The sequence below is a fragment of the Panthera tigris genome, chromosome C1 (genome assembly GCF_018350195.1).
Source record: "Panthera tigris isolate Pti1 chromosome C1, P.tigris_Pti1_mat1.1, whole genome shotgun sequence".
Taxonomy (NCBI): Eukaryota; Metazoa; Chordata; class Mammalia; order Carnivora; family Felidae; genus Panthera; species Panthera tigris.
Genome location: NC_056667.1, coordinates 201,427,146 through 201,447,063, shown reverse-complemented (window position 1 = coordinate 201,447,063; position 19,918 = coordinate 201,427,146). Strand labels below are relative to the sequence as shown.

The 19,918-nt window shown below is 52.3% G+C and overlaps 3 protein-coding genes across 10 annotated transcripts in view; all 3 read left to right on the top strand.

Moving 5' to 3' along the window:
• The first annotated feature begins 47 nt into the window (after positions 1 to 47).
• CNPPD1 (cyclin Pas1/PHO80 domain containing 1) lies at positions 48 to 6,074 on the top strand. Of its 3 annotated transcripts, none has more exons than XM_042995363.1 (9): positions 48 to 475; positions 1,453 to 1,540; positions 2,022 to 2,130; positions 2,918 to 2,999; positions 3,166 to 3,286; positions 3,372 to 3,500; positions 4,090 to 4,151; positions 4,498 to 4,615; positions 4,842 to 6,074. In XM_042995363.1, the coding sequence occupies exons 2-9, from the start codon at positions 1,472 to 1,474 to the stop codon at positions 5,385 to 5,387; spliced, it is 1,236 nt and encodes a 411-aa protein (XP_042851297.1). In that variant the 5' UTR covers positions 48 to 475; positions 1,453 to 1,471; the 3' UTR covers positions 5,388 to 6,074. The 3 variants fall into 3 exon arrangements, with proteins under 3 accessions (XP_042851297.1, XP_042851295.1, XP_042851294.1); XM_042995361.1 differs by having other exon boundaries at positions 49 to 508; XM_042995360.1 differs by having other exon boundaries at positions 49 to 1,210.
• A 1,776-nt stretch (positions 6,075 to 7,850) lies between these two features.
• On the top strand, positions 7,851 to 14,536 carry SLC23A3 (solute carrier family 23 member 3). 2 transcript variants are annotated; one of them, XM_015539258.2, is made up of 12 exons: positions 7,851 to 8,258; positions 8,434 to 8,591; positions 8,749 to 8,846; positions 9,058 to 9,131; positions 9,338 to 9,519; positions 9,834 to 9,957; positions 10,114 to 10,228; positions 11,191 to 11,444; positions 12,015 to 12,120; positions 12,427 to 12,591; positions 13,588 to 13,683; positions 13,776 to 14,536. In XM_015539258.2, the coding sequence occupies exons 1-12, from the start codon at positions 8,079 to 8,081 to the stop codon at positions 14,063 to 14,065; spliced, it is 1,842 nt and encodes a 613-aa protein (XP_015394744.1). In that variant the 5' UTR covers positions 7,851 to 8,078; the 3' UTR covers positions 14,066 to 14,536. The 2 variants fall into 2 exon arrangements, with proteins under 2 accessions (XP_015394744.1, XP_007086216.1); XM_007086154.3 differs by lacking the exon at positions 11,191 to 11,444 and having other exon boundaries at positions 9,865 to 9,957; positions 10,183 to 10,228.
• An 835-nt stretch (positions 14,537 to 15,371) lies between these two features.
• The window catches only part of NHEJ1 (non-homologous end joining factor 1), an 80,874-nt gene continuing 76,327 nt past the window's right edge, over positions 15,372 to 19,918 (top strand). The window contains exons 1-3 of one of the 5 annotated variants that reach the window (XM_042995357.1): positions 15,372 to 15,450; positions 18,375 to 18,551; positions 18,968 to 19,180. In XM_042995357.1, coding sequence (XP_042851291.1) covers positions 18,375 to 18,551; positions 18,968 to 19,180 — 390 coding nt within the window. In that variant the 5' untranslated portion in view covers positions 15,372 to 15,450. The other 4 variants (XM_007086151.2, XR_006220939.1, XM_007086152.3 and 1 more) reach the window with 4 other exon arrangements.

Genomic DNA, 19,918 nt, shown 5'->3' with positions numbered 1-19,918 from the left:
CGTGACGGAGGAAAGACGAGCCCGTCACGTGACGCACCCCAACCGCCGGGATAGGGCGGCCCGCGCCTGCGCACAGGCGGCTGCCAGCGCTACTATGCTGCGCAGGTTCGTATTGTGGTTGCTGGAGTCGTGATCTCGGGTCGTGACTGTGCGCTGTCCGGCTCCACGGGACCGAAGGACTGTGTATCCGTGTCTTCGCACTCCAGCCGTCTTCCTCTGCCTGTGTAGGCAGGGCGGCTAGGGAGACCCGTGCTGGCCCGGTTTTCCCGGTGTGATGCGGGCCGAAGGGGCAGGAAGTGGGCTGCCAAATGCCCAGTGTCCGGAGTAGGATCTGCTTCAGCACGGGAAGGGCGGCGGCTGTCCCATTAGTCAGTCCTTGACTTACTGGTCCTCCCAGTTCCCTCCTCTCGGCGGATAAACAAACACCAGCGCGTGACTCGACTGACTCGAAAACAGCTTCACTTACTCAGTAAAGGTGTTTCCTCCCCAAACGTAAACTTTACTGCCGGCACGTATCGGAGCTTTTTCCATTCCCTTGCTCAAACGGGAGATTGGGGTCGCGGGTTTAAAAATAGAATCCTGTTTAGCTGTTGACTCTTGGGGGGGGGGATTAATTCCATTTACTGAGGCTTACAGCGTACTAGGCGCTTTGTATTTCTTTGTGGCCATTTAATTTCTGCAGTGACCCTACAAAATACGTAATTAGGTTTAGAGTTCAAGCTACCGAAAGTAAGGTATACAGCAAAAAGTAAGTTTCCCTGCCACGTTTCCACAGTGTACCCACTGTTGTTTCTTCTGCGTTTTTTCCGACGCATTTTATACATGTATATTGTTTTATGTGCGTATCTTTTAAAAACATATTTGGGAGCGACTCGTCCTGCATCTTTGTTCTACTCATATTAACATCCACATTGATACGAAAAGGTCAGCCGGGCTCGTTCATCTTCAGTGTGGCGTGGTCCCCGGGGAATTGTCCCCATTACCCACCCAGACAAGGGCACGCTGGGGCTTAGTTCTGGGACTCGCCCGGGCTCAGGGCGACCAGGATTGCGAGCTTGGCTCCTCCGTGGCTGTTGGGGCTGGCGGCTGGGCCCCTCGGGCGGCAGGAAGTGCCGCGCGCTGACTCGCCGGCGACACCCCTGCGGCTACTAAACGCGGGACAGAGGCACAACACGCGCTTCGCAGCCGGGTCTCCTCTCCACTGGGTGAGGTGAGCGCCCTGGCCTCCGAGGCCCACACCCGGAGCCCGGATCGCGGAGCCCGGAGCCCGGAGCCCCGAGCCCCGCCCGGGGCGGAACAGGAAGAGGCGCCCGCCAACCCGGCCCCGCCTGCTGCCGCCGGCGCGAGGACAGGGGGCTGCGCTGGCGAAGGCGGCCGTCCGCGCGGGGGAGGACGGCGCTCAGGCGAGGGCTCCGCGGCTCCCTTACCATTCGCTCCCTTCCACTTTCTCAGGGCGGCAGGTGGCGGCGCGATGGACTTGGCCGGGCTCCTGCTGGACGAAGAAGGCACCTTCTCCCTCACGGGCTTCCAGGACTTCTCGGTGAGAGCGCGGCCCGCCCCCTCCCTGGCCTTCCTGTGCTTGAGCTCGGGATCCCCGGCGCTCCTCTCGCGGCCCGGGCGGCGCCGCGAACTCGCCTGACGGCTTGGTGCGGAAGCCGGGCGGCAGCCACTCGATCTTTGACTACTCGAGGCCCCGGCTCCTTGGGCCCTGAGGGAGAGTCGCGGGGTAGGGGACTGGAGGTAGGGGTGGCCGCCCGGGACCTTCTCCGAGAACCTCTGCTGGGGAGTAGTCAGTGGTGTAGGATTCCTCCTCCCCCCCCCACCCCCACCCCCACCCCCACCCCCACGCTCAGTGTAGATAAACTACCATTGGCAAATAATCTAGAGAACGGGGCTGGGTGGGGCATGGGTCCCACCAGCAGTGAGGTGAACCTGCCGCCCCGCACCCCACTCCCAGCCTGGAGCCAGGATCTCCATCGTAGCCTTCCCTGCCTTTCACCCTCCACCACCTGCCATTTCAGTTCCTCCCTGGACACCAGAAGCTCAGCGCCCGGATCCGAAGGAGACTCTACTATGGCTGGGACTGGGAAGCTGACTGCAGCTTGGAGGAACTCTCCAGCCCCGTGGCAGGTTAGTGTTTTGTACCTGGGCAAGTAAGAAGCATGAAAATGGGGTTGTCAGCAGTCACCAAAATAACTCGGTGTACCCCATGAGCTACACCGTCTTTTCATAGCTAACTTATCGACGTCTGGTGTAAGGACTGGGTTTCCATTCCACATTTTTGTAGCCTGAGTGAGTAAAAAAACATTGCTATCTTACAGATCTGTGCCACTCTTTTTTTTTTAAGTTATTTATTTTGAGAGGGTGTGTTAGAGTGCGTGTGTGTAGGCCGGGGGGTAAGACAGTGACAGAGAGAGAGAGAGAGAGAGAGAGAGTGAGAATTCCAAGCAGGCTCCTCGCTGTCAGCTCAGAACCTGACAGGGGGCTCCACCTCACTAACTGTAAGATCATGAGCCTGAGCTAAACTCAAGAGTCTGGATGCTTAACTGAGCCACCCAGGCGCCCCCACTGTTGATTTGTATACGAGAAACACATCATATGTATCCCAAATTCACAAGGCACGTTTATTTTCTCAAATGAGCAAGGTGAAAGACAAATCTAGATAATTTCGGGTGACAGGGAAATAAGCCTTCCTGTTGAAAGGCGCTGAAATCCAAATGTAGAATGGGTTTTTTTGTCTCAACGTGGGAGAATTTGATACATTTTGTGACTGTGGTTCTGTCCCCAAGGCTTCAGATAATACAGATCTGGGTCTTCTGCTGATAGCACTGGGGATGGGGGTGCATGGGGGAGTTGGGGGTGGTGGTGGCAAGGGAGGAGTTGTTTGCTTACTCTGCCTTCCCTTTGCCTTCTGCAGACATTGCTGTGGAACTGCTCCAGAAGGCAGCCCCCAGCCCTATTCGCCGGCTCCAGAAGAAATACGTAGCTCATGTGTCCCGGTGAGCTTGGAATTGAGGGGGACAGGGCGGTAGTATTTGGGCCCTAGAGAAAGGGGGAAATGGTTGTCTCTAAAGAGAAGGTATAAAGACACAGGGATGAGCATCATAAGAGTTATAAGTGCTGAAAGACCCTGGGGGTTAATTACTGATCCTTCCTGCCCCCCAGGGAGGCGTGCATCTCCCCGTGTGCTATGATGCTCGCTCTGGTGTACATTGAACGGCTCCGCCATCGAAACCCAGACTACCTACAGCACGTGTCGTCCTCTGACTTGTTCCTGATCTCCATGGTAAGACGCCCCCTCCCCTTCTGGGTCCTGGTGACCCAGGAGCCGGGTGTGAGCGCTTCTGATACCACCTCTGGCTTCCCTGCAGATGGTGGCCAGTAAGTACCTCTATGATGAAGGGGAGGAGGAGGAGGTCTTCAATGATGAATGGGGAGCTGCAGGGGGTGTGGCCGTGCCCACTCTCAATGCCCTGGAGAGGGGCTTCCTGAATGCCATGGTGAGTAGCTGTTCTATTGCTCACTTTGTTTCTTTGACCGCTTGTCATGTTCCCTTCATCCTTTGCTTTTCTCAGTCAGCGTTCTGTAGTTTCTTTTTGCCTCTTCTCCTTGTGTCTTTCCTTATTAGTGTCTTCCCTTCCCAGCCTTTCTGGACCAACCACAGCCTTTGGAGGTTCCTGGCATGGTGAGGCCAGAAATGGAACCCCCCCCCCCCGCCCCACACCATTCCCTAATTCCTTCAAGCCCAACATGTTACACTCTGAGTCAGAGCTTATCTCACTGGGTTCTGATTATTTGCTTCCAGAGTTTCTCTGCCTCATGACTGTGAGCTCCCTATGAGTGTGGACCGTTCTTAGGATTATTTTCTTTCTTTGCCCTTAACTGAGGGTATAATGTGAAACCAGATAATGTGGTATCAAATGAGTTAATATATAAAAGCTCCTGGGACAGTATCTGGCACGTAGTAAGTGCCAAGAAAAGTGTCTGCCGTAGTGGCGGTTGTAGCTGCTGCCGTGGTCTTGGTTGGTTATTAAATGGCTGTGGCTCCTATCTGAATTTGGCCTGGTGCCCTTCTCTTCTTACCCATAGGATTGGCGTCTTTACACTGACCCTCGGGAGATCTTTGAGGTGCTGAGCTGGCTGGAGAGCTGGTAGGTTCTAGGAGTTGGGAAGAGGGGCTTACGGAATTTGGGGGCTTAGATCTAAACCGTTAGGGTTAGGGTGTAACTGGGGGGAGGGAGGAGGCGACAAGGCGAATCTCCCAAGGTAATTGTTCCTAAACCTATCTGCCCTCTTTGTAATCTTCTTTGGAAGGGTGGTAGAACCTTATTTAAAACACAGATCTTGGGCTCGCTCTCCGTTTCTGGACCAACAGGTAGTTTAGGAACCTGTGTGTATAACAGGTTCCCCAGTGTGGGTCCCCAGGGGAGTGAGGGTGCCACTGGGCCAGCAGCAGGAGTGTTGAAGGTGTCCTCTGTCTCTCTCCCCTTCCAACAGCGTGGCTGAGCAGCAGGGACGGCGGCGGGGCTGGTACACCTACACAGACCTGTGTGTGCTGCTGGAGCAGCCGGCCTGGCAGTTGGCCCTGGGCTCCCTCTGCCAGCGGCTGGCAAAGGTGAGGAGGGTTGGGAAAGATAGGGGCCTTAACTGGGCTGGTGTGTAAGGTGGGGTGAGCAAATGCTGAGAGTCTCAGGAGATGGGGTTTGAGAGTAGATGGCGACAGAGAGCTCTGACTTGAGCACAAGTTTCCAGACAAGGGATGGATGTGTTGAAGGCAGTCAGAAGCAGGTTTTGGGGGAAGGGTATTTGGGCACTGACTTTTCTTATCTTCGCTCCCGCAGCTGTCTTGCCTGTTAGCTATGGCATATGTGAGCAGTGTGGCCTTGGCTGTGGCGTCACTGGCTGTAATTCACCAGTCCTTGGGGCTGCCCTGCAGCCCCTCGCCCGGCCCCCCGGACCTTGGACTGGCCTCCAGGTGCCTCTTGGAACCCTGCATACCTTCTCCCGTGCCACAGTGCCTGCCATGTCCTGTTAACGTCTCCAGCTGCCTGGATGGTGACACAGGGCTGCGTTCACTCTGGGGCAGTCTTCTGGCTTCACTGACTCCTCCACCATTGCCTCCCCCAGACCCTCCTGCCCCTCCCACTCTTTTCCATAACTGTCCCCTTTGCCAGAAGCTCCAGAGAGACTCCCCAAGCTGCCACGCCTGCCATCACTCCAACCATACTGTCTCCACTGGGTCTCCCAGCCCTGGGTACCACTCCCGTGGCCTGGCTCCACCCTGGCTCTGGAGTCCAATGCCCCCCCTGCTCCCCCCGCCCCAGCAGTGTTCCCTTTTCAGTGTCATGGAGCTAGCCCGTCTCAAGTCTTTCATTTTCCCGGGCTAGGCAGGCATTCAACAAATGCATTAAGAGGATTTGGGAATCCCTGAGAACCTAGAGGGGGAAAGCTTGATTTAGATCCTCTCTACCTCTCTGGGTCCTTGGCTGGTCCCCGTCCTCCTAGGTAATGGAGCTTAAGGGGTTGTGGGGTAGAAGGACTGAAGGTCACTCACTCTCCTAGACCTCAGTGGCTGGCTGCTTGGCCAGAGCAGCGATGGTACCAGGGAAAGCTCCAGCTTGGTGACCAGGGCCACATCACAGCCAGACAGAGGAGAAGCCCCTGTCTCTCCACCTCCCTGGGTTCTAGACTTTTGCTTTCGAGTTCCCTATGATGGAAGGGGAAAAATGGGGTGAGGGAGGGAGGAAATGTTGATTGGGGGCCTGAGTGATGTCCCTGAAGCAGGAGAGCGAGGGACTGATAGGGCCAAGGTGGGATCTGCCGAGGGAAGGCGGGGTCAGGTGGGAAACCCTCTCCACACCCCATCCCTTGGGTGTAGCCTAAAGGAGCCAGGGACTGCTGCCGCCTTCAGCCCTGCCCTTTCCAACCTCTTCTTAGTAGCCTGCTCCTGGGCTTCCCTCTCTTCCAGTTCTTCTCCTGGGTGTTCTCTTCACAGGCCTCTCTGGCCACTGCTTTGTATTTGGGTTTTTCACGCTTTTGTAGAACTGAGGTTTCAATAAACAGTTTCAGTTGCATGGCTGGGATTCTTTCTTCCGTGGCAGCCCTTGAAGAATTTCCTCCCCATATCTAGATTCTAAGCTTTTCTACTTCCTGAGCCCATCATCTTGCAACTCATTTGCTCTGAGCCCCATTTTAGAACTTCCCTGTTGTTTGATGGTTACAGGATTCCATCTCAAACTTACACTCACCCCTGCTCCCAGCACTCAGGGGCCTGTAGCACTGCTTTGACTTGGGTGCTCTGGGTCACAGATGGTGACTCTATCATACCTGAGGTTGGCCCTGTCACAAGTTCTGGGTGAGCTCCATCCTTGTGGATCCCGAGAAGCCAGGGCGAGTGTCCTGACTTCCAGTCTGGTCTGACACATGGTGGTAGTTGGTGTTAAGTCTAAAGCTGGGTTATCACTGGAAGAAAGTGAACTGTTCTGGCACCTGGACTGAGAGTATTTGGGTGGGACTCCTTCTTAAGAGGATCCACAACACAGGTAGTACTGTCCCCTAGGGGGCAGTCTGGAAACTTATGGGGCATTTTTTGATTGCAGCAAAAAATTGAAGGGATGATACTGGCATTTAGCTGGTGTGGTCCAGATGCTAGGCATCCTGGAATGCTTGAGACCCCTCCCTTATGAAGAGTTCCCAAGATAACTTTCGAATGCCCTGCTGGACATCATGTATACGAAAAGCCTGTTTATCTGAGCATAGAACTATTTTTAACATGTAAACACGAAATCGTTTTTCTACATTTTGGAAAAGACTCAAAGTTTGCCAGGAATGTACCTACGTGTAAATTAAAACTGGACTTTGCTTTGTTCTGCACTTGGCCAAGAACTTGTTCACTACTTTGGAACATCAGGTCACCAATGGCAACACTGCTTGTGATACATGAGTCGCCAGGAAAGCACTAGTATCCGTTGATGTTGTAGTTACCACATCCATGGTTATTCTCTATATGGGGTAGGCAGTGGATGACATTGTCTTCTCCTTTAGTTGGGCCCAAGTTTCACATATGAAATACTTTATTTATTTATTTATTTATTTATTTATATGTTTATTCATTAAAAAAAAATTTTTTTTTAATGTTTATTTATTTGTGAGACAGAGAGGGACAGAGCATGAACAGGGGAGGGTCAGAGAGAGAGGGAGACACAGAATCGGAAATAGGCTCCAGGCTCTGAGCTGTCAGCACAGAGCCCGACGTGGAGCTCGAACTCACGGACCGTGAGATCATGACCTGAGCCGAAGTCGGACGCTTAACCGACTGAGCCACCCAGGCGCCCCTATGTTTATTCATTTTTGAAAGATAGAGACAGAGCACAAGCAGGGGTGGGACAGAGAGAAAGGGGGACACAGAATCTGAAGCAGGCTCCAAGTTCCGAGCTCTCAGCACCAGAGCCCGACGCGGGGCTCAAACTCACGAACCACGAGATCATGACCTGAGCCGAAGTCGGACACTCAGCCGACTGAGCCACCCAGGCGCCCCACAAAATACTTTTTATTATCACCTACCTTTATTTCTCCTTTCTGTTACAGTGAGAAAATTATATAGAGTTGTGGTCACTTTTGCCATGCATTATGTAGGGACATTACCCATGCATTTCCTTCCCAGGTAGTCCTGGGGGCTTGACCCTGAAAGGGTTGAGAACTGGTGTAACCATGATCGTTTCAAATGCTGGTGGTGAGGAGGGAACACTAAAACCTCCCCAGGATATTTTCTAAGTCTCCTCCCCACCTCTCCTATCCTACTTTCCAAAGCATGAAACAGGGGATCTGCACGGGAGTTTCTTGCGGGGGAGGGGTCCAGAACGTGGCTCCCCAGTTAATGGGTGATGGAATTTGCACAAGAGCTGGGCAAAGGTGAAAGGGCCTGTCCTGCCCCAAATCCCTCATCCCTTCGCTCCGCTTCACTGATGCCTCCACCCCCTCCCCACTCCAGGCAGCTAACTTCCTCCAAACTCCGACCTCTTACTCTCTCTACTTAACTCTGGCCCAGGGCAGCCAAGACAAGAAGAAAGGCAGTCAGCATGAGCCGATCACACCCCCATCCCGTCCAACTCCAGTCTATGGGCCCCCAGGATGCCCTGGCCACACTGCCGCCACCACCACTCCCACCGCAGCCTGCTGTCCAAAATCCCTCCTCTCACCCTTGGGCCTCTCAGGGTGGGCCTCCTCCCTGGGGCCTCAGCTGTCTTCTGGCTCTGCAGGTAGGAGGCAGAGGTGTAGGAATTAGTCCTAGCTGAAGGGGTGATGGCGGGGCGGGGGGGGGGGGGGGTGGGGGGAGGGGGGGGAGGGGAGAGTAGGCGTGGCATGAGAAACCCTCAGGAAACAGGCATTTCCACCTGTTTCTGAAGACTCTCCTTCCCATTTCTTCTCCTGCAGCATATCTTGGTGCTGGCTTCTCTGCTCTGTGTCTCCCACTTGCTCCTGCTTCAAAATCTCCCCCAAGGAGAGCTCTCATATTCCCCTGCCCAACTCCTGGCCTCCAGCCTCTTTTCGTGTGGTGTGTCTACCACCCTGCAAATTTGGATAGGCAGCAGGTGAGGGGAACTCCCTGGAGAGAATGGGGCGGGTTCCTGCAAGCGTGTGTGTGTGTGTGTGTGTGTGTGTGTGTGTGTGTGTGTGTGTGTAGGAGTGGCCTGAGGAGTCCTTTTGGCTGCCACTTGTCTCTAGTAGCCAGGGCTGCTATTCCTACAGGCTGCCTCTTGTCCAGGCTCCGTCCTTAGAGTTCCTCGTCCCTGCTCTGGTGCTGACCAGCCAGAAGCTACCTCTGGCCATCCGGACACCTGGAAACTGTGAGCACAGAGCAAGGGCACAGGGTGAGGGTGGAGTGGAGTGCCAGTCTGAGCCTCCAGACCTGGGCGGGCACAGGATTGAGAGTGGGCAGTGGTGGGAACTGCTAGGCTATGGGGTCTTGGAGCTGTGCCCCGGACCAGCAAGGACTGTAGAACAATGGGGCTCTGTCCCACTTACCTCTCTCCTCTCCACGCCCCCAACTTTCCCCAGCCTCCCTTGTGCTGCGCCTGTGTGGGGGGCCTGGCTGCCATGGCCTGGCGCTCCGGAACACTTCTCTCCGAGAGGTGAGTGCCTGGGGATGGCGAGCAGGAGGGCTGAAGGTGGTGCCGGGATGGAGGAGTTTCCTGTTTCCATTTGCTGGGGCCTGAGATGATCTGGGGGAAGGAGTTGGGACAGAGACCCACCCCCTGGGATTAGTTGAGAAGTCCAGACTGAGGTCAACTTGATGGAGCAGAATGCATCCTCTTTGTCTTTTTCTCGGCTTCTCCAGGTGTCCGGGGCTGTGGTGGTATCCGGGGTGCTGCAGGGCACGCTGGGGCTGTTGGGGAGTCCCGGCCATTTGTTCTCCCACTGTGGGCCCCTGGTGCTGGCCCCCAGCCTGGTGGTGGCAGGGTTCTCTGCCCACAGGGAGGTGTCCCTTTTCTGCTCTACCCACTGGGGACTGGCCTTGCTGTACGTAAGTCCTGAGGGGCATGGGGTGGTGACCAGTGGGCTGTGCGGGACTGGGGGAGGGCAGAGCAGCTGGCCCTACCCGATTCAGCAGCCATCTGAGCAGGGACAATGCTTTGTGGATTTGGAATCCAGGACTTTTGCTGGGTTCATGTGGTCTCCCTGGCTTTTACACCGTGCCCTGCTGCCCCTCCAAGGTGTCCTCCTCCTTCTCTTCTCTGGGATCCCTGTTAGGGAATTCTGCCCCTCCTCTACCTCCCTTACCCCCCTCGGGATGCCTGCTTCCTTTTGCTCCTAAAGCTCTTTCTCTCCCCTAGGCTTATCCTGGTCATGGTGATCTGTTCTCAGCACCTGGGCTCCTGCCAGTTACCTCGGTGCCCCTGGAGGCCAGCTTCAGCCTCCTCGCCTCACACTCACATTCCTGTCTTCCGGCTCCTCTCGGTATGTTGGGGTCTGGGCAGGGCGAGTTGAGGTGAGAAGGGCTGGCGTGGAATGCTTGATTGGCCCGCTACCTTTTTGGTTTCTGTCTACCCCTCGAAGGCTGGCTCGGAAGGTTCTGGGGGAGAGGTTCTTTCCGGTCTCAATCTCGCCCCTCAGGTGCTGATACCGGTGGCCTGTGTGTGGATCATCTCTGCCCTTCTGGGGCTGAGCGCCATCCCCCCGGAGCTGTCTGCCTCCCCCAAGGCACCATGGATTTGGCTGCCTCACCCAGGTAGGTCTGCTCTTCATCCTTCAGCCTCTTACTCAAATCAAAGGTCTATTTCTTTGAACTCAAGATTTAGCGAATTTCATTTCTGAGTTAAATCCTGTGCTTTCTCAAAACACCCAGGGAGGAGAAATTGCCAGTCCGAAGGGCAATACCAGCCCCTCACCACAGGAGTTTTATTTAGTGTTAAGAGACATCTGCAAGCCCATCACTCCCTGTTAATAATCCTCATCCGATTTACACACTTATGCTACCTACCCTCACAAGCATTGGAGTTGGTGGCCCTACATATGAAGTTTGCTTTTGAGGCATTGTGTACAAAAGTTGTTCATTCGTCAACTTAATAGAGGTCTGTTGAGTGCTGATTATGTGCTGGGCATGTGATAGGGGACGTGGTGTTAAATATGACAGACGCAGTACCTATACTCAGGAAGGTTACATCTGCTAGGGAATGCAGATACTAATTAAACAGTCACCCAAGTAAATTGAAAATTACATGTGGTAAGTGTAACAATGGGGAGATGCATTGTGTAATGACAGCTTATAACGGAGAATCTGACTTTACCAGAGAGATCAGGAAAACTGTTCTTGAGAAAGTGATCTTTGAGCTGAGATGTGAGAGGTGAGGAGGTGCTAACAAGGTGAAGGCAAGGGAGAAGAGCATTCTAGGTGGGGAGAGCAGCATGTGCAAAGGCCCTGTGGTAGCCAGCAACACAGCAAGGACAAGGGCCTGAAACAAGGCCAGTGTTATCTGGAGCAAAGAGAGTAGGGCAGAGTGTGGTGGAAGATGAAGCCTTGTAGACCATGATAAAGGGATGAGTCCTTATCCTGAGTTTGTTGGTTCTGTCAGAAGACATTGTCTTCAAAGACAATGGGGTCTCGAGGATTCTTGTGGCGCAGGCCTTTGGAAGCAGGGGGATGCTCCAGACTTGAGTCTGGCCCCAAGGTGGCTTTTTCTCCCTCCCCAGGTGAGTGGGACTGGCCCTTGCTGACGCCCAGGGCTGTGGCTGCAGGCATCTCCATGGCTTTGGCAGCCTCCACCAGCTCCCTGGGCTGCTATGCCCTGTGTGGCCGGCTCCTGCAATTGCCTTCCCCACCTCCACATGCCTGCAATCGAGGGCTGAGCCTGGAGGGTCTGGGCAGTGTGCTGGCCGGGCTGTTGGGGAGCCCTCTGGGCACTGCATCCAGCTTCCCCAACGTGGGCACAGTGAGTCTTATCCAGGTATGTGGACAGGGGTGGGGGCAGGGGAGTGGAAGTACACGAGAGGGAAGGGAACTCACGCTGACCGGTTGCCATCTGTGTCCAGCATTCCGCCAGGCACGCCACCTCAATGATCTCATTTAGGGAGGTGCCTAGAAGTGGTAACGGCTAGGACCGTGAGGAAGACACTAAGTCACTACTAAACTCCCATACCTCCGACACGGTACCCTTGCTGGGGCGTCTGGCGAGATCAAGTCACACAAAGTCCTTGCTCTCTTGGGCACTTCAGAGAGGGAGAGGCAGACAATTAAAAAAAAAAAAAAGTAAGATAGGTACAGAGTGTTAAGTGCTATCAAGAAACAAAGCAGGTAAAAATTGAAAATAAACTCTTAAAAAAAAAAGAAAAAGAAAATGAAGCAGGGTAGTAGGGGGATAGTGGTTGAGAAAAGGAGTGTCCTTTAAGTAGAGTGCTTCTCGGAAGGATCACATTTGAGTTGAGATCCAAATGATGAGAAGGGGCCAGCCAGGCAAAACTCTTGAAGAGGCGATCAAGGAGGTGGCTGTGTTTTCTAGCATCTCTGCTTCGCATAGGCTGGATCTCGGCGAGTGGCCCATCTGGTGGGACTGCTCTGCGTGGGGCTTGGGCTCTCCCCGAGGCTGGCCCAACTCCTCACCACCATCCCGCTGCCTGTACTTGGTGAGTGGATGTATCAGCAGGACTGGCATTGAACCAGTACCCCCCACCCCCACCCCAGGATGGCCAACTGGTTGCTTGTGGCTGGCCCCCTCTCTTTCTGAACAGCACCCCTGACCTACGGGGTGTCAGCTGTGGGTCAGCTGCCCTCATTTTCTCAGCCCAACATCTTGGCCTCTTGACTGGGCTTCCGACATAATGGGAAAATGAGCCTTTGGTTGTCTCTCTCCATCACAACCTGCCCCACCCTGCAATACTCTCTCCTTGCCAGCCCTTCCCAACCCCTTTGATTACTTCCCTACGAGACAGGTGGGGTGCTTGGGGTGACCCAGGCCGTGGTTCTGTCTACTGGATTCTCCAGCTTCCACCTGGCTGACATTGACTCTGGGCGGAACGTCTTCATTGTTGGCTTCTCCGTCTTCATGGCCCTGCTGCTTCCGAGATGGCTTCAGGAAGCCCCTGTGCTGAGCACAGGTGGGGGTGGGGATGGGAAGAGGAGTTGGACAGTACTGGGAAAGCAAGGGCTGGAGGCTGGAGGCTCTCTAGACTCCAGGTCCCACACCCTTTTCTGTGATTTGGTGTAAATAGTTCACCCATTCGTTTAGCAAATATTTATTGAGCACCAGGCTAGCCCCTTCGGATAAAAAGGGGCCTCCAGATGTTACGGTCTAACAAAAGAGATGACATGTGTAGGAACGTAACAGGGAAAGGCTTAGATAAGGAGCTGGCTGGGGTGCTTGGCAGTGAGAAATGGTTTCTGCTTAAGATGATCCAAGTAAGTTTTACAGAAAAAGTTAACACTGAGCTGGTCTAAAGGATGGTAAGATTTGAACATATTTAGTGGGAGGAAGGTCATTTCTGGCGGGGGAACCGTCATAAACAAGGATATAGAAATAGGGTCATAGGGTATGTCTGAGGAGTAGCAAATACATTAGTTAGTGGAGCTTAGCAACTAGCAGTGGTACTCAATTGAGGATGATTTTGCCCCACAGGGAATATTTGACAATATCCAGAGATATTTTTGGCCATTACAAACAGAAGAGGGGATTGTTATTGGCATTTAGTGGATAGAGGGATGATGCTAAATATCCTACAATGCACAGGACAGCCCCCCTCCATCAAAGAATTATCTGGCCCAAAATGTCAGTAGTACTGAGGTTGAGACAACCAGGGTACAGCATAGAATATAAGAAGTGGGAAGTAAGGTTGGGACTTTTAATACCAAGCTTTCCAGAGCCTGGAACTACCAAAGCATATTCAGAGGGCATGTGGATGCTCAGAAGACAGGATGATAGGCAGGGACCTTGTGCGAAGGGCCTGGGTGGGGAACTAGAGAGTAGGGGTAAAAGGTGGGGGAGATGGGAAAAGATCTGTCCTTAGCCCAAGACTTAGATTTAGGTCTAGAAGTATGACCCATTGGCCTTGCATAGGATCAGAGTTCCCCTCCTGCCTGGCCCCAACTTTCTGTAGGCTGGAGCCCCCTGGATGTATTACTGCGCTCGCTGCTCACAGAGCCCATCTTCCTGGCAGGACTCTTGGGTTTCCTCTTAGAGAACACCATTCCTGGTAAGCTGAGGCCAAGCCCCAGCACTGGGGAGCAGCCCGGATGTTATCACTCCCTGGGTGGGGCAATAGCCTGACCAACCTTTCTTTTGCAGGCACAAGGCTTGAGCGAGGCCTAGGTCAAGGGCTGCCATCTCCTTTCTCTACCCAAGAGGCTCAGGTGCCTCAGAAATCCAGGGAGAAGGCTGCTAAAGAGTACCAACTTCCTTTCCCCACCCAAAATTGGTCTCCCTGTATCCCCCAGCCCTTCCGTTGCCTCTGCCCTCTGCCTGAAGACCCTAGGAATGAGGAAGGAGGGGCCTGTGAGCCAGGAGAGACAGCAGACTTGTTGCTTGGCTTTGGGGAGCAGTGTCCTGAGTCTAGCAGAGAACTTAGGTCCCAGTGATTACCAGGACTCCTGCCCCTGTCCTGGTTAGTTTAGCCCTATCTCCCAGCTTGCTGTGAGAGTCAGCTCACAGGCTCTAATTTCTCCTAGGAAGAAGGTGTGTAGGTGTGTGTGTGTGTGTGTGTGTGTGTGTGTGTGTGTGTGTGAGAAATGGACCCGCCTAAAGGTCTCACTTCCCAATAGGTGTGTTGCCTTTCCTTCTCTTAATTAGGCCTAACTGTTCCCGGCAGGGGCCATGGTTTAGTGGACCATGAATGAATGAATGAGATTTTGTATGTGAACTATCTATAGTCGAACCCCAGCATTCACTTAACAAATATTTATTGAGGGCCTCCCATGTGCAAGGTCTTGGAACTACAGATATGGAGAACACAGGGTCCCTGCCTTCTTAAGGTACCTACCATTTAAAAAGCCTTATGTAGGGGCACCTGGGTGGCTCAGTCGGATAAGTGTCCAACTCTTGACTTTGGCTCAGGCACCGTGTAGGGCTCCGTGCTGAGCGTGGAGCCTGCTTGGGATTCTCTCTCTCTGCCTCTCCCCCTGCTTGTGTGCTCTCTCTAAATAAATAAACATTAAAAAAAAAAGACCTATGTAATTATTAATTAAAATCCAAGCCAGAAGGCAGTCTGTATTAAAGATTAAAACAATGCTATGGGAGCAAAAGAGAAGAAACAGTTAATTCTGATTGTGGATCGTGGCAAAGGCCTTATGGAAGATGCAGCACTGAGGCTGGCCTTGACGAGAAGACTCTGGTTGTGGAAAGCGGATGGGGAGAATATGTCAGGCTCAGGCATGCAGCTGAAGCAAAACCGTAAACTGTACAAAGTACAAGATGAGTTGAGGGATTTCAAGTTTCTCCGTGGTGATGGAGCAGAAGTATGGGGGTAAAAATGGAAGGAGAAATGAGACAGGAGAGGTAAAGGATGAGGTCAGACCATGGGATTTATGCATGGAAGAATCATCTCTGAAACAACTTGAGTGCTGGTGAGGATCAGAGAAATTAGTGAAGTTCAATTTCCTCATTTTATTAAAACAAAAAAGGGGGGGGCTGGAAAGGTAGGGGAGGGAAGTGACCTGAGTTTATTGAAGGGTCCAAATCCTGGGACCCCTCTCCCGCACCTCATCTGCCACTCTTCCTACTCGGCCAGCGCGATTCCGAGGGGCGCCACTACTACTCCACTTTCCCAGCAGCGGGTCCAGCGGCCCTTTTCCCGCTCTCCCCGAGCTGCGGCCCCCCAGCTCGCTTTCTTCTGCCGCGAGGACCCAGATGCCCCGCCCACATCGGGCCTCGGCCCCGCCCCTAGGTCACGAAAGGCCTCTACTCTAGGCCTTTCGGTTTGCGCGGTCTGCAGAGAGGACGGTGGGAGCTCTCGCGGCCGCTCACGGTAGGTGGTGTCGGGTTCGAATCAGGACCGAGGCCTCAGCCGGAGCCAGGCGGCGAGGGGCCCCCCGGGGTTCCGTCGGCGTGCCGGGAGCCGCGCGCGGCCCGAGTGCTGCGGCAGGCCTCCGTGGGTGGGCGGGGCGCGTGCGCAGCGCGTGCGCAGCCCGCCTTCCGGTGGCGAGGCGGGTTTGTGTGGCTACTGGTTGGCGGGCTCCTCGGAGCTGCAAAGCGGCCGGTGGTCGGTTTTGTTACCCCCGAGGGGTCCCGAGCCGCGCCTCGGTGCAGCCACAGCTGTCAAAGTGGAGAGGCAGACGGCGAAGTCCCTTGCGGCGAGGGCGGATGGAAACTACGTCAGGCGACTCCTGGGGTGGGGCTGTGGTAAAGGGAGCCAGGGTTGGTCCTCACGGAGGGACGGGGCGTGGCCCAACCCGGACGGTGGCTGGGGCCTTGCTGCCCTCTGCAGGATGGCGGGGGAGCTGCGCCGAGAGAGAGGCTGGGCCGAGGGGCGGGACTCGGTGCGGACCCGGGTTCTCAGACTACCTACCGCACCTGACTGTCGGCGCTCCTAAGCGTCATTCAAGAATAATAAATGGATGAATCTTGTTAACATGAAGGTTAAAGAGGGCTTTGAAGGGGGGGTTGGGGAGGTGGGGAAAGATAAGATTCAGAGGCCTTGAACTCAATAGGACGCGCGTGGTGGGAGCATTGCCAATCCCAAGTCTGGTGCTGAATGTCTCAGACCTTCCTATGGGGCCTCTTGATCCTGAGCACGTTTTTTTTTTTTAATTAAAAAAAATGTTTATTTATTTTTGAGAGAGAGGGAGAAAGTGACAGAGCGCGAGCAGGGGAGGGGCAGAGAGAGAGGGAGACAGAAAATCCGAAGCAGGCTCAGGCTCTGAGCTGAGCTCTCAGCGTAGACCCCAGTATGGGGCTGGAACCTATGAACTGTGAGATCCTGACCTGAGCGAAGTCTGTGGCTTTAACCAACTGAGCCACCCGTGTGCCCCATACCCTGAGCGCATTCTAGACTCCTCTCCCACCCCCAAACAAGACAGAAAACAACTATACAGTTTGAGGGTTTTGAGCTTCCAGGCTTTCTGAAGTGTTAGGCGAGGAGAATCAACCCTATTTTGGCACTCTTAGAGGGTGCACTGAAGGGCTTGGTGACTTCACTTGTTCACTTGACTTTGTGACCTTTGGCAATGTGGAACTCTGGTCTAGTGAGGGCTAGCTTAATCATTCCAAGATCTCCTCCCTGTGGGAGCGGCAGATGGGAAGTGACTGCAGTCCCATCCTCCAAACACAAGGCTGCTGCAAATAAAAATCACAAAATATATTTACTTTTCACCTAACTATTGACTGTACAAATTAAGTTTTGTTACAAGACCCCACTTCAAAAGCAAGGTTATGGTTGTAAGAATAACGGCTTAGACTGTGATGGAAATGACAGGAGGAATAGAGCCATGTTAATCATGTTAATGAAATCCAAGGAATTTCATTATTTCCTTTATATTCTAAGACGACTCCCTCACTTCACTTTGTATTTATAGACTGAAATAATGAAGGAAATTGTGTCACTTTTTTTTTTTTTTTTTTACCCACAGGAAAAATGACCAGACTTCCTGTAAAGTAACCATAGTTACAGAACATCTACTAAGTTAAGACTAAAATTTAGTTGTTGAACTAGAAAAGTTGGTTTCCAGGAGTTCCAGGATATACAGCAGGGCATGACAGTGCCTTGGGTTGGGGATCTGGGGGGATGAGTGAAATGGAAGTTAATGAATTGTCTCTACCTCTGCGAAATGCTGTGCCTTGTGTTTATGACTTCTTAGTCACCCACATTCTTCTCGAAATGGGATTTGGGGCTTTTTTGTTTGCTTCTGGACAAACAAAAGAGTTTATTAGGTCTGTATATGTGTGTCATTGATCCCTTTGAGAATTTCACGTAGCTGTGGACTTCTTCCTCCCAAATGGCTATACGCATGTTTGCATAGATTATGCATATAATTTCAGAGGATTCACAAGCACAGACGCTAGATTAAGAATCCCTGTGTTGAGGAATGTTTGTATGTGTATATAAATGTGTATGTATGTATATGTATATGTTTATATGTATGTATATATGTATTTAGAGAATATAAATATATATTTGAAATTCTGAGAGTTTCTAGAGTTTTATTTCTAGATAATGATCAAATAATTTGAACTTCCTGCTCATGACACTTATGATTTATGATGTTTTATAAGACAAGAACTACTTCTCTTCTAGAAGTTCTGGGACAGGGTAGCATTGATGTTTTTATTAGGAATGTGATAAAGATGCAACAAGAGGGGCGCCCGGGTGGCTCAGTCGGTTGGGCGTCCGACTTCGGCTCAGGTCACGATCTCGCGGTCCGTAAGTTCAAGCCCCGCGTCGGGCTCTGTGCTGACAGCTCGGAGCCTGGAACCTGCTTCGGATTCTGTGTCTCTCTCCCTCTCTGCCCCTCCCCTGCTCAAGCTCTGTCTCTGTCTCTCTCAAAAATAAATAAACATTAAAAAAAGAAAAAAGATGTAACAAGAATGGTTCAGGTTTCCACATTAAGTTATATTGTTAGCAAGCAGAAATACTCATACCAATATGCCAAGGCTTGAACACTATGGAAGAAAGATATTTTATGCCCTTTAGGAACTTAATTAAAAAAAAATTCTAAATAGATTTGTAGTGGCCAGGAGGTAGTAAGGTTGTCCAGCTGGTTACATGTGGGGCAGGGGATGGGAGTGGGGGGTTGTGTGTGGGGAGGGGAGGGGGAGGATTTAAGTCCGTGCCGTCTGTCTCATGAGGGAGGAGTCTTTCACAAGGCTTATTTGATGTAGAGCTTTTGAGTGGTGCCCCCACCCCCAGGCCTGCAGTACCCCCGGGCACTTTCCTAAATTAAGACTTTCCCGCAGATGGAAGAACTGGAGCAAGGTCTGTTGATGCAGCCATGGGCGTGGCTGCCACTCGCCGAGAACTCCCTCGTGGTCAAGGCTTATATCACCAAGCAGGGCTATGCCTTGCTGGTTTCAGATCTGCAACAGGTGTGGCACGAACAGGTGGACGCTAGTGTGGTCAGCCAGAGAGCCAAGGTAAGTGTGACAAGAAGTCCTGCGGTGGGGCGGTCGTGGGTATGATTTCTGTCTCAGTGGAGGTCAGGGTACATTCACACCAACCAGTGTACTGGCCTGTAGGTTGCCAAGGGAGGTCGGGTCAGGTTGAGACAGTTCCAATGAGTGTCCTGCACTTCTACCCAAAGCCCTGGGATCTTTTCCATTTGGTTGTACGTGTGTTAGTTTCTGCACGGCATGCAGTACACGCACGATCGTGAAGGAGGCCAGTTGCTCTCTCTTTTTGTTTTCTTCTTTCCTGTTCCTGTGTCTTTTTTCCCTCCCTTCTTCTCATGCCCACTGTCTTCATGTTAATGAGCTTTCCTTTGCTGTTACGGAGTGGGGAGTCAGTTTCCTTTTAGTAGTCTCACTCTGTACGACCCCTGCTGTCTTTTTAGGAGCTGAACAAGCGCCTGACTGCCCCCCCTGCAGCTTTTCTCTGTCATTTGGATGATCTGCTTCGCCCATTGTTGAAGGACACTGCTTGCCCTGGCAAAGCTACCTTTTCCTGTGATCGTGTGGACGAGGCAATGATACTACGGGTGCAGAGTGAGCTCTCTGGTCTCCCCTTTTATTGGAATTTCCACTGCATCCTAGCTAACCCTTCCCTGGTGAGTGCAATTCAGATACGGGGTGGGGAAGGGGAATGCCAGCTGCTTTGAAATGAATCTTTAGGTGCTTTTATTTTTTTTGTGGACTCCATTTGAAATTCTTCTCCAGTTGGAAAACTTTCCTTGACTAGACAGAAGGCAAAATGAATTCTTGACTGGTGTATCCTTTACTTGCAGAGTTTGGGTTTACCTGCTTTATTGTGTGTCTTTATTCATTGCTTTATTTATTCAACATTTATTAGGTGTTTACTATGGGCTAAAGAGCCCATAGTTGGGTGTCTAGATCTAACACAATATAGCCTATTCCTGGAGTTCATAATCTAGTGAGAAGACAGACAGAAAATGGGATAAAGTATGGCAAATTCTCTGACTGAGGTAAGCTCAGGATGATCAAAGGTCCGAAAAACCTTTTTTGGAGAGATAGTTTCTGAGCTGATTTTGAAGGTGAGCAGGAAGTAATTGGGAGAAGATCAGGAGGTCATTCTAGGCCAGAGTGTATTTTGAGAAACAGGGAGATATAGAAGTGTGGGCAAGTGGGGGAACTTCATGACTGCCGGGAGTTGTGGGAAATGAGGTGGGCAGTGACCAGATTTTGAAGGATTCTAATGAGTTTGGATTTTACCCTAAATGCAACAGGGATACACTGAAAAACTTTAAGCAGGGGTTTAACGTGATCCAATTTGTAATTTATCAAGATCAGCCTGGCAACAGGGCAGAGTATGTACAGTGTCATGTACC